Source organism: Pelophylax lessonae (assembly GCF_965119305.1).
Source record: "Pelophylax lessonae genome assembly, chromosome: 4".
NCBI classification, from domain to species: domain Eukaryota; kingdom Metazoa; phylum Chordata; class Amphibia; order Anura; family Ranidae; genus Pelophylax; species Pelophylax lessonae.
The window spans coordinates 605,539,053-605,556,840 of NC_138771.1; the positions used below are offsets into that span (position 1 = coordinate 605,539,053).

Below are 17,788 nucleotides of genomic sequence, written 5' to 3' on the forward strand. Positions count from 1 at the left end.
CCCGTAAACCCGATAGGCTTCCCCTACAGCGTCCATGTAGCAGAACAGGGCCGAGCAGTTTTCCGGCGCCTTTTCCCCTATGACGCCCGCCAGAATGGCAAAGGCCTGCAGCCAATTGGCGAAGGTCCGAGGGATAAGCCGATAGCGTCGCGCCTCCTCGTCCTCCTTCTTGCGCTCCTCCGGTTTAACCCTGTCCAGGTGAAACTTCTCGAGGGGCAACAGCGTGAAGATTTCCACGTACTCACCCTTCCAGATCTTCTCCCGGACTTCCTGCTTCAAATGTGCCCCCAATGGGCCCTCAAAACAAACATATACCTCACCTTTCGCTGAATCGTCCAGGCGAACAGCGTCCGCCTTCCCCTCCTTCGCCGTCCCGGTCTTGTCCCCCGCCGCCCCGGCCGTCACTGCCACCACTGCCGGCGCACCAACAACCTGGGGAGGGGCCCCAGCCCCCCCCGCAACTAGCCCCGTGGAAGACGGCCCCGCCAGCCCCGGGGCCCCCCCCGGCTCCGTGCCCGAGCCCCCCGCCGGAGGCACCCAAGCCGCCGCTGGAGACAAGCGGCCCCCGTCCCCCGGGGGCAAACGCCCCAAGAGGTCCCGTAGACCCAGGAGGAAGCCCCTCAAACCCCCATCATCACCCCCTTCCGGGGTCCCCGCCCCCACTGGCCGGGACACCCCCACCCCCCGAGCCCCTCCAGCACTCCCACCCCCCACATCAAACAAGCCCCGCAAATCAGACAAAGCCAGAGAAGGAATTGTGACCTCACCTGTCTGCCCAGGGGGGGCGCCCCCAGCCGCCGATCCAGCCTCCCTCGTCGCCGACCGACCACCGACATCCTCTTCCACATCCGATCCGGACACCTCGCCTTCCGAACGATCGTCCCCGGGCACCGCCGACATCCGTCCACCAGGTGTCGCACTCCCGCCATCTGCAGAGCCGAGCGACAGGCGTCCACGCCCCCGTACTCCAGCTCCGCCCGACGGAGACCTCTGTGAACCAGCCGAACTTCCGATGACCCGGCCACGTGACTTGCCCCGCCGCGTCATCTCTCTGCGCCCAGCCGAGGCCGACTCCGAGTCCCGCCGATCACTGCTGCCACCGGCCGCCATGAAGCCGCTCCCACGCCGAGGCACCCCTCCGACCGGAGCATCGCCAGTAGGGGAGCCCGCCAGTCCAGTAGCACCCCGGCGAGAGGGACGGGGAGAGACCGAAGGCCGCCTCCCCCCACTACCCCCAGAGCTCCGTCCATGCAGAGGATTCCTCCCAGAGGCGCGCACGGCCGCAGCAGGAGTACGCTTAGCCGGCGGCCCTGAAGGGTCCCTGTCGGGGCTCCTAGGATGACGCTGAGCTCGAGGGGAAGGGTCCGGTGAAAAACGCTCCGGCGGCCGTGACCGCCGAGCCCGCGGGACCGCAAGCCCCTCCGAATCCTGTGCAGAGTCCTGAACCCCCATCAACGTGGAGACCTGGGACCGGAGCCACTCAGTCCCCTTCACCGCGGCAGCGGCCTTGATGTGCTCCAGCAAAACGTCCAAATCCGCCATCACAGACCAGGGAAGCTGAGGTGAGATGCTCTGCAGTGAAAAAGGTGGGTGACCAAGCTTCTTCTTCCTTCGTCCGTTGAACTTCCACTGACCTCCAATCTGAGGGGCCACCCCTCCTAACTGTACCTCAACCCCTCCCAAACCTGATACACCAATCCCTGAATACCCCCCAACTCAAAACAATTTAATTTAACTCACACCTGCCCTGTCTCCCCTCTTCACATGGTCATGTCTGCCCTGCGCTATTTTTTTTTTTTTTTTTCGCTTCGGGCCTTGCTTTCTAGTCAAAAAGCCAGTATGATGGCGGAGCGCCTCCAATGGACACTGATTAGAACAGATACTACAATTGATCTTAGCCAAAAGGCCAAGGTACTAGGGATCGACCGATACGATATTTTGCCCATTGCATATCAGTATCAGCCGATATGGGCCGATATTTTGAACATTTAAGGTTTTATAAAATAAACACACTTTTCGACACAAATCTGTTACTGAACATGTTAATGTTTTGTTTATTAACATTTTTAACATTAAGGGCTCGTTCTTTACACCATAACTGTATGAAAACTGATAGGAAAACCGCACTTGCAGGGACATCAGTTTCACATCATCTGATTGTGAATGATGCATAAACTGCTGCAGTAGTGCACTCACTCACTGCAATAATTTTAAATCACTACTGCAGTACAGTCAGTGCAAAACTGCTAGAAAAAAAGCTAGACAAACAGCTAGACAGTGGATTGGACAATATCGGCAATATCGGTAACCTCCGGGGCCGATTCCGATATATCGGGGAAAGTGCATATCGGCCCTCGATATATCAGCCTTGCGATCGGTTGATCCCTACTTGGTACCCCCAAAAAAATAACATTAAAAAAAAAAAATGTTTTAAAGAGAAGAGGGAGGGCCTAGAATAAACAATCCACAAAATGAGAGTGAAGGTCTGCTTTAAAAGAGAAGTTGAGGTGAGGATTTTTTTTTTTAGAATCATACTTACCTAGGTGGATGCAGCATCGGTCCATCTGTCCCCGCCGGCTCTAAGATGGAGAACTGAGCAATCAAACACCGCAGATCGCTCGGTTCTCAGAGCTCCATGAGCAGAGAGCTGATGATTGTCAGTCTCCAGCTCTTTGCTTTGCCTCCCTTGTGCTCACTGGAGCGCTGGGCTGTGGAGGGGGCGGGAGCGGCCGGCTCAGGCTCTCAGTGGCTTGCTGAGAGGCTGAGCCAGGTGCCGGTCCAGGGTTGTAGGCAGATCTCAACCATATTGTCGTGATCCTGCCCCAGCCCGGGCTGTCTCTGTGATGTCAGCCGACAGCGGGTTTCAGCCCCATGTCTGCTGAGAACGGGTCACAGGAGTGCAGAACGAACTTCACTCCTGTGATCCACAGGAGAAGTACAGCCAAATGAGCTTTCCTTCCTTCCTTCTCCTTTAACCTCCTTAGTGGTAATCCCAAGCGTGACTCGGGGGTTGATTTTTCATATCAGGATCGGTAACCCCGAGTCACGCTCGGGGTGGATTGCAGAGAGCGCAGCGGTGTTCTCTTACCTTATCCTGGCGGTCCAGCGATGATCTCTCATTGCTGAGATCGCCAGCCGAGAGTGCCGCCGCTCCTCCGTCCCTCCGTCGGTCTGATCACTTCCTAGTTCCGTTCCCTGCAGCAGCAATGCTGCATGGGAGCGGAACTAGGGAGGGAAATTAAAAAAAAAAAAAAAAAAACGTTGCACAAAACACATTTTATATTGTATATATATATATATATATATATATATATATATATATGCATATATATATACACCGGTATATATATATATATATATATATATATATATATATATATATATATATATATATATATATATATATATATATATGCACACACACATATATCTATATATAATATATAATGCATGAATTATAATCTAATCAATATAATTTTATTATATATATTATATATTAAATAATAAAATAATATTATTGATTCGATTATAATTCATGCGTTTGTGTTTCAAATTTATCACATCTGGGATGTCTACTAGAGTCTTATTTTGGTCAGGTTTAAGTCAGTAATTACTAAGAATTGTAGGCCTATAATACATAACGCCAAATTTCCATGAAAAGAATTGTACCGCTTTTGGTATAGAATTCCTGACATAATCATACCGTCAGGGAGGTTAATATTGCCTGCAAAATCTTTATTGTTCATCTGCATCTCCCTTTAGATCTAAAAGAAGTCTGCAGCTCCCCTTCAAATTACTAACTCAGGTCATGCTGGAACTTTTAGTATCACAATGACTGGTGAGCCTATGCTATCCTGTCTCATTTAATTCAACCCGTTAAAGCAATTATTTAATCAATAGCTTGACCGCAGCCCCTATCCATAATGCAGCGCAGCCCTTTTAGCGCACAACATAAATATATTCTACAGCCATAAGCTCATACAGCACCAGCGACGTCACAAAGCCGAGGAAATTGGATTGACACCAGTCTGAGCAATATGCAGAAAGCACGCTGACCATTTCTGAGTGCAAGACTGCAACACCCACATTGCATTGCAAATGACTGTCCACAGACCGGGGAGCTAAAACCCAATACCGAGAAATGTCTTAAAAGCACACAGAACAAAATATTGAACTAACAAGAAAAACAAGCAATCACTCTTTATGTAATAAAACACACACTTGGTTGCTCTTAATTTTTCTTCTCCTCAAAACAACCCCTATCTGCTAATTATACATCATTTTGCACTGATCTGATTGGTTCCAATAATTTGCACACTTTGCACATCATCCTATCTCTACACAGTGAATAGGACAGATAGGCTACCCCTACCCATAATTCATTGCAAACACATGGGGGGTGGCAATTACGTGCACAGCACCACAAGCACTGTGACACGAGGAAAAGATGAAAACAGATGTCACCAAAATGCTTTGCGAACCCAGAAATAAGAACTACGGGTCCCATAATGCACAGCGGCATCACTGCCAGGCATGGGTCATGATGCAGGGGTTGCCTAGCAACAGATACAGGATCAAAAGATGTACCGTATTGTTGGAACAGATACAAGTAATAGTGGAGTCTTGGCTTGTACATCAATGGCAAGGGGAGAAAACTGTGTTATTTAAAACTACCAGCCAGGTGTTTTCTTTTATTTTACGGCTATAGGGAAACAAGGGCAAGATTCCGATCGGTGCTCGCCCCTTTTCTGTTCACATACCAAAAGTCCACTGCGATGTGTGCAACTGTAATCAAAGGTTATATCGAGTGCGGAGAGACATTTAGAGTAGGAAGGGCTAAAGCCAGGATAATTAGGGGGCATGGGAAGAACTGTGTAATATAGAGTAGTAGCAGGAGCTAGAGGTAGAGCATAGGTGTGCACAGGGGGTGTGCCAGATGTGCCTGGGCACACTCTAATCACTCCATGCACATTAGCATTATTGCTTTGTTTGATAGCAGGGAGATGGGAAAGATCTCCCTCTGACAGTATCTCACAAAAGTGAGTACACCCCTCACATTTTTTAAATATTTTATTAGATCTTTTCATGTGACAACACTGAAGAAATGACACTTTGCTACAATGTAAAGTAGTGAGTGTACAGCTTGTATAACAGTGTAAATTTGCTGTCCCCTCAAAATAACTCAACACACAGCCTTTAATGTCTAAACCGCTGGCAACAAAAGTGAGTACACCCCTAAGTAAAAATGTCCAAATTGGGCCCAATTAGCCATCTTCTCTCCCCGGTGTCATGGAACTCGTTAGTGTTACAAGGTCTCAGAAGTGAATGGGGAGCAGGTGTGGTGAATTTGGTGTTATCGCTCTCACTCTCTCATACTGGTTACTGGAAGTTCAACATGGCACCTCATGTTTTATTCAGAATTAAGTTACAAAAATAAATATAAACAGTTACACCTCCCCCAGTACACCTGGGCTTTTAATGACCCCCTAGCACACCTTCAAACTCCACTCTCCAGCACACCTAGGCCTCCAATCCCTCCCCCCTCCCAATCAAGCGCATTTATGCTTTTAATATTTCCCCAATCCATCATACATATGCCTCCAATTCCACCCCCCAATCCACCATACTTATGCCTGCAATTCCACCCCCCCCCCCCAATCTACCATACATATGCCTCCAATCCCACTCCCTCCCCCCTAATCGATCATACCTATGCCTCCAATTTCACCCCCCACCCCAATTCATTATACTTATGCCTCCAATTCCACCCCGTCCCGCAAATCAATCATACCTATTCCTCCATTTTCACCCCTTCCGCCAAATCTATCATACACATGCCTCCATTTTCACTCCTCCCGCCAAATCCATCATACCTATGCCTCTATTTCCAGCCCCTCCTCCCCAATCTATCATACCTATGCCTCCAATTCCACCCCTCCTCCCTCCCAACTGTCATACGGTATGATAGATTGGGGGGTGGCATTGAAGGCATATGTGTGATAGATTGGGGGGGGTGGAATTGGAGACATAGGAATGATGGATTTGGCGGGAGGGGGGTTGAATTGGAGGCATATGTATGATAGTTTGGGGGGAGTAGGGTGGAATTGGAGGCATAGGAATGATAGATTGGGAAGGGGGGGGAAGAATTAGAGGCATAGGTAAAATGGATTTGTGGGGGGGGGGGGGGTGGAATTGGAGGCAAAGGTATGATTCAGACCTTTGCCTCCAATTAAATCCCCCCCCCCCCAAAATTCAGCACATATATGTTCTCAATCCCCCCACTCCCCCTTCTTCCTCACAGCACACTTCTTTATATATTTTACCAATGCCTCCACATCATGTTCACCGTTCTCCTGCAGCCATGGGGGGAGGGGGGAGTCAGGCATCAGTGCACAGGGTGGACTGAGAAGGTTTGAGCCCACCCACCAGAGGCATGCACCGCCCACCTCCTTGATTATGCAAGAAGAGGGAGGTGGAGAGGGGTGGTCACAGGCATCCCTTGAAGCTGCGAGCCTGTGCTGGGCAGGACATGCATCAGGAGGTAAGTGGAAAGCGGCAGTCTTTTGTGGGGGGGCAGGGACATGTATCAGGTGGGGGTGGAGTGTGGAGGTCCCAGGCACCCAGTTAACTGAGTGTAATGCTCACGCTGCAAGCCTGTAAGGGGAGGGGACATTCAGGAGGTGGAGAGGGGTGGTCCCAGGTGCAGGAGGTGGAGAGGAGCTGTACTAAAAAATGCAGGCTGCGCTGTGAACGGCGGCGGGCACTGGGCTGTCACTATACATTCCCCCATACAGCACAGCCCTGTTCTTACTCGCCCTCCTCATCATTCCACTCGCAAAATGCGAGCAGGCGGGTGGAATTTTTGAGGGCTGTGCTAATGGGATAGGCTGTGCACTCCTATTAGGGAGAGTTATATGAAGTAATGGAAAGGGTTATGGGAAGATTAACATCTTGTATATCTAGCACTAGGGGCTCAGGAATGCATAGCACACAGGCCACTGCACAGAATACACACCAAAAATTACCCCTCCTGTCAGTACAAATATTTCCCCATTCCCCAACAAAAGCCCATATCCTCCATAGTACAGATCTCAGCCTATCCCCTCATTACAGATCCACCCAGTACAGACCCCCTTAACATAGACTCTGCCATACAGAAACCCCCCAGTAATGACCCCCCCCCCATACAATCCTCATAGTACAGACATCCCTCAGAACAAACCCTCTCAGTACAGAAACCCCCTCCCAGTACAGACCACTCTCAGTACAGCCCCCCCCCCACCCCCCGGTACAGACACCACCCAGTACAGACACCCTAGTACCGATACACCCCAGTACAGATACCCTCTAGTACAGACCCTCCTTCAGTGCAGGTCTCCCTACCAGAGGTGGCAGCAGTTCAGAGTAAGTGGAAGTCCTTGGCTCCAAACTTCAGTTGCCAGGTAAGCAGAAGCAGTGCTGTACTGCTAGTATCCGTGCACAGTGCAAAGCAAGAAAGAAAAGTTGGGTGCCCAGCCGGCAACCCCCAGAGTGCCAATACCCAGTGTGGGCCACTGTGTAAAATAGAGCAGGCAGGTATAATAGGCAGTATAATATGACAGTACCAAAAAGCTTTTGTAACCAACAAGAGCCAACACATTTTGGGGGCTCAAAACTCCCCCTTTGTAAGGACTTGTGTGCTGGCAGTGTATTCGGAATGTTTTAAATGGTAGACTTTTTTTACATAATTTTGTCTAAATAAAAACTACTTTTTACATCTGAAGATAAAAAGCTATAACCTCCATGTACCGAAAGGTTTCTTCACAGTAAGAGCTGTGAAGATGTGGAATAGATTCCTTCCAGAACTAATTCTAACCAACTCGGTGGATTGTTTTAAAAAGAGCTGGATGCATTCCCAAATGCACAAAATATAATAGGATATTACCACCAGGGCTTTTTGATCCAGGAAATATCCGATTGCCTTCTGGGGGGATACTTTTTTCCTTCCTCTGGATCAACTGTGTGTATAGGGCTGTGTACAGTATATGGAGGTTTTCTACTTATTTATTTTTCTATACATTGAACTGGATGAACTTGTGTCTTTTTTCAGTCTGACTAACTATTTTATCTAATATATGTTATCACTGAAGCACCTGAAAAGTTCATTTAACCATTTCTGGACCGGAAGGTTTTACCCCCTTAATGACCAGGCCATTTTTTTTGCGATACGCCACTGCATTACTTTAACTGACAATTGCGCGATCGTGCGACTCTGTACCCAAATAAAATTGATGTCCTTTTTTCCCACAACTAGAGCTTTTCTTTTGGTGGTATTTTATCACATCTGCGGTTTTTATTTTTTGTGCTATAAACAAAAAAATACCGACAATTTTGAGAAAAAAAACAATATTTTTTACTTTCTGCTATAAAACACAGCCAATAAAATCAAAAAGTGTACAGTATATTGATTGGTTTGCGCAAAGATTATCGCGTCTTCAAACTAGGGGAAAGATTTATGACATTTTTATTTACGTTTTTTTTTTTTTTTTACTAGTAATGGCAGCAATCAGCGATTTTTAGCGGGACTGCGACATTATAGCGGACAGATTGGATACCTGACATTTTTGAGGGGACCAGTGACATTACTACAGTAATTAGTACTAAAAATATGCACTGTTACTGTAGTGACACTGGCAGGGAAGGGGTTAACACCAGGGGCGATCAAAGGGTTAAGTGTGTTCCTAGGGGATGCTTTCTAACTGTGTGGGGGATGGTCTGACTGGATGAACATAGAGATTCGTGTTCCTAAATAGCAGGAACACAAGACCCCTGTGTTCATCTCTGACAGAATGGCAGTCTACCTTGTTTACATTGGCAGACGGCTGTTCTGTCTCTCTGGGGAGCGATTGCGGGTAGCCACTGTCTATTGCATGAAAAGAGGTACAGGTACATTGTTTCGTGCAACAGAGCCGACTTGCCACAGTATACATGCTGGCGGTCGGCAAGTGGTTAAGGAAAATATTTTTTTCAAGCGCATTCAAAATTGTACTGGACAACAACTGCAAAGCGATACCGATAAAAACAGGTCGCTAAACTGGGTTTGAATAGACTACCTGCACACAAGCCCTGGTGAAGAGGGAGTTTTGGGCCCCTGAAACGCGTTGGATTTTATTGATTAACAAGTGGTAAAAGACAAAATTCTTACTAGACTAAATCAAGCTTTGTGGTGCTCTCATCCTTTGAATGCCCTACAGACCACTCCTGAGACCAGAGATGTATAGTAACTAAGTAGAACTACTTCACTACTGTGATTAAGTACCGAAAGGCGGTATCTGTACTTTCCTGGAGTATAATTTTTTTCTCCTACTTCCACTTTTACTTCACTACATTTTTTCGATGATTTCAATACTTCTACTCCGATATTTTTTTTTGTGCTGTATAGTTACTCGTTACTATTATAAAAATTACCACTGCCAGAACAGTAGATGGCAGGTTTCATGAAGCTCAAAACATGTGTATTATCAGTGCATACGAAAATAAATGATACTGTATGTATAAATAAAAGCTGCATTTGAAATAATAAAAAACAATATGATGTTCAAACTTTTGACTTCTTTCTTTAATAACTACATAACACAGTACTTGTACTTTTACTTTCAGTACTTGAGTAGCAATTTTTTTTTCAAAACTACTGGTACTTTTACTTTCAGTACTTGAGTAGCAAAATTTTTTAAAAAACTACTTGCAATACTTAAGTCCAAAAAATGTTGAATACTTTAGTACTTCTACTCAAGTCACTTTTTGATCGAGCACTTCCACTTCTACTCAAGTCACTTTTTGATCGAGCACTTGTACTTTTACTCAGGTATGGGTTTCGAGTACTTTATACAACTCTGCCTGAGACTCCATGTGATACAACGGTTGACTCACCTCTGACTTAGCATACAGTAAATCGAACCCACTGGCAGCACTGACCATCGTCTTTCCTATGCCTAACATGTCAGAAGATGGATATCACCAAGTATGCAGTGACAGTTACTGACTCATGACCAGACTGCCACTTCTGCCTTTCCCATGAATGTCTGCAGAAGATATATTGGGACCAGGAAACCTATGTTTAAAGTGAGTTCTCCAAAGAATGGTGCCCTCGCTAGGCATTGAGAAGTCACACACTACCCTGTACCACCCACAAAGTAATGTGGTATGTGAGAGATTCAATCACAATCTTATATACCTGATGAGAGTCCTAGCTCATGAGAAACAAATAAAATGGGACTTATTACTTGGCTGACATGGCCTGGTAATACAACCATGTGGTGCATTCCGTGACATGTAACTTTTCCTACCTTGTTATGTTTGTCTGCACCCTTGAGAGGCCTACAGACCTTTGAGCCACAGTCCCCACAGAAGAACTGAAATATGCCCAAACTTCTTCGATTTGAAAATGGAAACGTCTGTCTGAAGTCCAACAGTTTGTTAATGACTGGTCATGGATGGAGCAAGGTGAGTTAGAAACATCAAACTTTAACCTACAACCAGGAGACTAGTCTGACGCAAAGATGTACACCAAAAAGAGAAGGTGAAAACAATAGCCTTTTCCAAGTATGACAGTCTATAACAGTGGTCCTCAACTCCGGTCCTCAGGGCCCACTAACAGGCCAGATTTTAAGTATTACCTTGGGGAGATGCAGACTAGAGTACTGCAATCACTGAGCAGCAAATTAGATCACCTCGAATGGATTTCAGTTATCTTGCAAACCTGGCCTCTTAGTGGGCCCTGAGGATCAGGGTTGGGGACCACTGGTCTATAATATCCAGAGAGAAGGTAGTTGAGAAAAACAAGGCCCCTACACCGTAGGCTCCTCAAGCCTATCAAGAACCACAGAGGGGCCTATGGGTTTTGTTTTCGAAGAACCTGTCGAAGTTTAGGAGCCACAAGTACCTCATCCACCAGAGGCTCATAGGTGGTTACCGGCTCCTCTTTCATTATGACTTCAAAGACCACCAGATGAAGCTATGGATCCTGCAAAATGTTACACCACCCACTGGCCACCCATCTCAGGTCCATGCTTCTGCTGTGAGCCCCTCTGAACCTCCATCATTTGACTTACCTATAGGCAAAAACACATTGCCTCTTGTCCCAAACCCTGGAGCCAAGACTCAACCCCTGAGGTGCTTCCAGAGACCTCATTTTAGTAAACCTATTGAACGCTTTGGACAGGACAACTTTGGCCTGCAAACTTGCCAGGGACAGTGAGTTCAAGTGGGGTTGAGTGAAGCATGCAATTTTACTTACCCCTGTCAAAAAGTTATAGTATATAGTATAGTAATATATATTGTGAGCCATTATAGTCAGTATAAGGCATCATGCATACAGGCATTTAGCCTATTAGGGTCAAATCCTGACTTGTTGGGCACCTGGATGGCACAAGTGCAGCTTCCACCCAGATAGCAAGGATAACTTGCCACACATTTGAGGCAGTGTTGAATTGAAAGCCTGATAACTTGCTGCACATTTTCATTGGCAAGTTGTACCCTTGCAGAGCACTTGAAGCACAAGTTCTAGTTGACACTTTTACAATTTGTAGCAAATTTGCATGGCAAGTCTCAATCAAGAGCAAAGTTGCGTTGGTCTACAGCAAAAGCTCTGCAAGTCTTCAGAATGAAAATTCAGCCACAGTGACCAGGGCCATCTTACCGAATGGGCACGCTGGGAAGTTGCCCGGGGGCCCCACTTGCCCAGGGGGCCCAAACCTGCCCAGCAACATAGCCCCAGCCAAGCATTAGTCCTGATTCCTGTGTGCATTCCGCCGCCTAACTTAGCAGGTGGCAAGCACCTGTTGGCCCAGTACCGCTGTCAGGCCACTTGGGCCGTGGAGGGGGAGCCCGCAACTGCAGGAATGCCTGTCCGCCTCCAGTGGAACAGGCACACACAGGACAGTCAAGTCTGACTCCCGTTCCATGTGTGTGTTCACCGGACCCAGCCGCCCAACTTGAAAGCTGTCATTAGCCTGGCAATGCTGTACCAATAAATATCGCCTTATCGATAATTTGCATTTTTATTCACATGGGTGATTGTGTAGGGGGGGCCGCAGTGCATTGTATTGCCCGGGGCCCTTTAATGCTCTTAAGATGGCACTGACAGTGACCCCTGTGGTGGGATGACTATTGCACAACATAACTGAGCCAGAACTTGCAGCAGACTTGCAGAATGCTTGCAAAGAAAGTTGAGCTGGAGTCATGCAATGTGGACTTGCTGCAGTTGCTTAGGAAGTCATTGTCAAACTTGCAGCACAATTGCTTGCTATCTGGGCAGCCCTGCTACCAGCCATCTGTCAAAAGCTGTACCAAGCATTTAGGGCTATATGCGTTCAGGACATATACCCCAAATGCAGAATTCCTGGCAGCAGGCTGAACGCTGCACCTGCACCTGTGCGCCAATGCCCAAAAATGCCAGGTGTGACGCTGAGGGGCCAAACCAGCCCTGTGCATGTAGCCTCACATGTATTGGGAGCAGTAACAGGTAGTGGGAAGAGGGTGCCTCAGCGGCTTTGTATTTTAGCTGCTGTGATCATGGGAAGTCAGTGCTTGGAGCTGAAGCAAAGGCAAGGCCTTCAAACTGTGTGTAACAAAGCTCATAGGATCTCCACTCTTACCGAGAACAATATGGCAACATTTCTAGGCGCAAACAGCTAGATGCAATATTACTGCTTAAAGTATATGTAAACATAATTACTAAAATCTTATATAAGTTATAATAACTAAAAGTCATTTTAAAAGTCATTATTAATACATTCAAATTGAAATGTCATTAAAATAATACATGGAAATCCTGTCATAAAGGGGTCCTCATGCAGGCACATCCTTAGAGTGACAACACTCTGTCTCTGCCTCCCAATTGTTCATACTTTTTGCCAATTGACACTACAAGTGACCATGCCAATGGGAGTCACAAAAGCATTGTTCACTGTTGTCACCATCAGGATACCCGCCCTAAGAAATGCCATGCAGCCATCACTGGAGTGCATGTATATGAACAGTGGCTGCAAGGGGCTGTAGCAGATCAGCAGCACTGAGATGACACAAAGGATGAAAAATGTTTTAAAACATTGTTTAAATAAAAATGTCAACTGTTTATGATATACGCTGCTTTAGCAAACTAAATTTCATCTATTTTGGGTTTACATATACTTTAAACAGGCCTTTCCCAACCAGATGACCATGGAGCCCTAGGAATCCTTTAAAGGTTGCTAGGTGTTTCTTGGGCAATGAGCAACTTCTGGCACCAGTGATCATTTTAGCTATCTGTAAGGGGAAATTGTTTCCACTGACCACCAATTCAAGGAGCATTCTTCCCACTGACTACCAATGTAAAGAGCATTCTTCCCGCTGACCACCAATGTAAGGAGTATTCTTCCTACTGACTACCAATGTAAGGGACATTCTTCCTACTGACCACCAATGTTAGGAACATTTTCCCACTGACCACCAATGTAAGGACCAGTCTTCCCACTGACCACCAATGTAAAGAGCATTCTACCCGCTGACCACCAATGAAATGGGCATTCTTCCCGCTGACCACCAATGTAATGGGCATTCTTCCCGCTGACCACCAATGTAAGGAGTATTCTTCCTACTGACCACCAATGTAAGGAACATTTTCCCACTGACTACCAATGTAAGAAGCATTCTTCCTACTGACCACCAATGTAAGGAACATTTTCCCACTGATCACCAATGTGAGGAGCATTCTTCCCACTGACCACCAATGTAAGGAACATTTTAACACTGACTACCAATGTAAGGAGTATTCTTCCTACTGACCACCAATGTAAGGAACATTTTAACACTGACTACCTATGTAAGGAGTATTCTTCCTACTGACCACCAATGTAAGGAACATTTTCCCACTGACTACCAATGTAAGGGACATTCTTCCCACTGACCACCAAAGTAAGCGGCATTCTTCCTGCTGACCACCAATGTAAGGAGCATTCTTCCCACTGACCACCAATGTAAGGAACATTCTTCCTACTGACCACCAATGCATGGAACATTTTTCCACTGACTACCAATGTAAGTAGCATTCTTCCCACTGACCACCAAAGTAAGGAGCATTCTTCCCACTGACCACCAAAGTAAGGAGCATTCTTCCCACTGATCACCAAAGTAAGCAGCATTCTTCCTGCTGACCACCAATGTAATAAGCATTCTTCCCATTGACCACCAATGTAAGGAACATTCTTCCTACTGACCACCAATGTAAGGAGTATTCTTTCCATGGACAATGGATGTAAGAAGCATTCTTCCCACTCACCACCAATGTAAGAAACATTCTTCCCATTGACCACCAATATAAGGGGGCATTTTCTCAATGACCACCAATGTAAGAAGTATTCTTCCCATTGACCATTAATGTAAGAAGTATTCTTCTCATTGAACATCAATGTAAGGGGGTATTCTTCTCTCGAACAACCAATGTAAGAAGCATTAGTCCCACTGACACTCAATGCAAGGACCAGTCTTCCCACTGACCACCAATGCAAGGACCAGTCTTCCCACTGACCGCCAATGCAAGGACCAGTCTTCCCACTGACCGCCAATGTTAGGAGCATTTTTCCTATTGACCACCAATGTAAACAGCATTCTCCCCCCTGGCCAATGGTTATTAATGGGTACAAACAAACGTGCTTTAAGTAGATATAGTAATTTTCGCCACCGATCATCTGAGACCTTAAAGTTATTTCAAGCTTTCCTCCATGTTGAAAAGGTTGAGACTGGCTGCTTCCAACTATTTGTTTACATGACCCTTTAATAAAGCAACACAGATAGCTCTGATGATGTGTCAATTGCCGTAGCCTATAGGAACCAATAACATAATCAAATCAGATCAATAAAATGAAATATGGTTGGCTAACTGGCTGCTATGGCAGTCTTACAGTATTAAATCGGAGCAATGTAAGGAGTCATTATAGCATTTAGAAGGGTTAAACAGGGAGTAACCCATAGAAAACACAAGGCAGAAGATGGGAGCAAGAGGGCAGCTGTTGCCCGTAGGAACTAGTCAGATATCATCAGTCAAATGACAGCTGCAGCATGGAGTAGTTCCCATAGCAACCAGATTACACATTTCCTTTTTCCAAGGGATAGTTGCTATGGGCAACAGCTCCACTTTTGCTCCAGCTTTCCTACATCGGCATGGAGTAATAAGGGGTGTGATCGGGGAAAACGTTATCTAGAGTCACAGGAGAAGCTGCAGAGACGGGCTAGGTTGCTATAGAAGATATATAAGGCTTCTGCTATATAAAGAGTGACAGCAGAATGGGAGAGAAGGGAGGAAGTGGGGATCTTATAGAGAGCTAAGACATGCCATGAGACAAGGAATAATGTAGCGGGGTCAGCAGTTGTATGAGAACCTCCAGGACAAGGGGTGGCACAGACAAGATGAGCACAGGGCACCCTGGTGGGGGGGGTGACCAGGGCACAGAAGAGGTGGCACCGTACCTGCAGCCTCCTGCGTCTGATGATGGCAGAGTCATCCATGTCATATGGAGAGTGCAGAACACAGAGGATCAGACAGGGAGGGGGAGAGAGAGAGGGAGAGAGAGGGAGGCGATGATGAGGAGGAGAAGGAGGAGGAGGAGGGAGGGAGGCTGCACACAGCTACACTTTAATACATCAACACAAAGGCTCAGCTACCTTTTACTAGCACACAGGGAGGAGGGGGAGGATGGACGACCAAACCCACAGGGCCATTACCGGAATACAGGGCAGGTAAAAGACCATTGTGGGGAGGCCGCAACGTCTACCGGTTCCCCTTCCTCGGGAAGATGGACAGGACAGCTCTTTGTATGGAGGATGCATGAAGAGGCCACAAATTTACCAGTCAATAGGCTCAATTGGCAAAGCTTTGATACAAAGATAAAGATCCTTATTTTAGCCATTTTACTGCCATTTTCCAATCTCATTGGAGGCAACTGAAAATAACTGTCTTAAAAAAAAAAAAATAATAATAATAAATAAGGATCGCTATCCTGGTGTTTGTGCTTTGTGGATTCAGACTAGTATTTGCTGTTGATGTTGGCCTGCATGACTACACATATCGAGGGATTGTCCCTGATTTCGAGGGACTATCCCTGATTTCGAGGGACTATCCCTGATTTCGAGGGACTGTCCCTGATTTCGAGGGACTATCCCTGATTTCGAGGGACTATCCCTGATTTCGAGGGACTATCCCTGATTTCGAGGGACTGTCCCTGATTTCGAGGGACTGTCCCTGATTACGAGGGACTATCCCAGATTTCGAGGGACTGTCCCTGATTACGAGGGACTGTCCCTGATTTTGAGGGACTATTCCTGATTACGAGGGGCTATCTCTGATTTCGAGGGACTGTCCCTGATTCGGATCAAAGTCCCTCTGTCCCTCATTGCTCGTCATTTGTCCCTCAATTTGGTCTGATCTATTACGAGGGACTATTCCTGATTACGAGGGACTGTCCCTGATTTCAAAGGAACTGTCCCTGATTACGAGGGACTATCCCTGATTACGAGGGACTATCCCTGATTTCGAGGAACTATCCCTGATTAAGAGGGACTATCCCTGATTTTGAGGGACTGTCCCTGATTCGGATCAAAGTCCCTCTGTCCCTCATTCCTCCTCATTTGTCCCTCATTTTGGTCTGATCTATATAGCTGTATATAAAATACACTACTTATCTATCAAAACGTGTTTTACAGGGCTAAACTTTTCATCCGATTTCTAAATTTCTTCATATGTACATTCCTAAGGCCAATGTAAAGAAATAGTAGTGGTAAAAAAAATAAAAAAAAATCACTTGTGGGTTTAACCAATATTTCTTTTTTGTAGAATTCTCCTTTAACCACTTGTGGACCGGAAGGATTTTCCCCCTTAATGACGAGGCCATATTTTGCGATTCGGCACTGCGTTACTTTAACAGACAATTGCGTGGTCGTGCGACGCTGTACCCAAATAAAATTTACGTCCTTTTTTCCCACAAATAGAGCTTTCTTTTGGTGGTATTTGATCACCTGTGTGATTTCTATTTTTTGCGCTTTAAACAAAAATAGAGCGACAATTCTGAAAAAAAAAAAAACAATATTTTTCACATTCTGCTATATAACATACCCAAAAAAAAATTAAAAATCAAAATTTTTTAACATTTTAGGCCAATTTGTTTTCTGCTACATATTTTTGTTAAAAAAAAATCGCAATAAGTGTATTTTGATTGGTTTGCGCAAAAGTTATCGCGTCTGCTAACTACGGGAAAGATTTATACAATTTTTATTGTTTTTTTTTTTACTAGTAATGGCGGCGATCTGCGATTTTTTTGCGGGACTGCGACATTGCAGCAGGCAGATCGGACCCCTAACTGACATTTTTGACACTTTTGGGGGGACCAGTGACATTACTACAGTAATCAGTGCTAAAAATATGCACTGTTACTGTAATAATTACACTGGCAGGGAAGGGGTTAACACTGTGGGTGATCAATGGGTTAAATGTGAGCCTAGGGGAGTGATTCTAACTTTATGGGGACGGGGCTTGTGAAATGACCATAGAGACCTGTGTTCCTATATAGGAGGATCACAGGGGCTCTATGATCATTCCAGGGAGAAGAACGGTTGGATGTGTTTACAACAGCTGACCATTCTCTCTCAGCGGGGAGCGATCGCGGGTGTCAGGCAGCAATCTTGAGCCGCCTGCCCCGTGCATCGGAGACCCCGCTGCCGAGTGCGCGACCGATGTAGCCCTACGTCGGTTCGTGCAGGAGGGCCAGCCTGCTGCAGT

At 46.1% G+C, this 17,788-nt stretch overlaps 1 protein-coding gene across 2 annotated transcripts in view; it reads right to left on the minus strand.

Moving 5' to 3' along the window:
- The window catches only part of MAST1 (microtubule associated serine/threonine kinase 1), a 128,744-nt gene extending 113,198 nt beyond the window's left edge, over positions 1 to 15,546 (minus strand). For both annotated transcript variants that reach the window (XM_082252629.1, XM_082252628.1), the window contains exon 1: positions 15,484 to 15,546. In XM_082252629.1, coding sequence (XP_082108755.1) covers positions 15,484 to 15,522 — 39 coding nt within the window. In that variant the 5' untranslated portion in view covers positions 15,523 to 15,546. The remainder of the gene's footprint in view (positions 1 to 15,483) is intronic.
- Between the last annotated feature and the right edge of the window lie 2,242 nt (positions 15,547 to 17,788).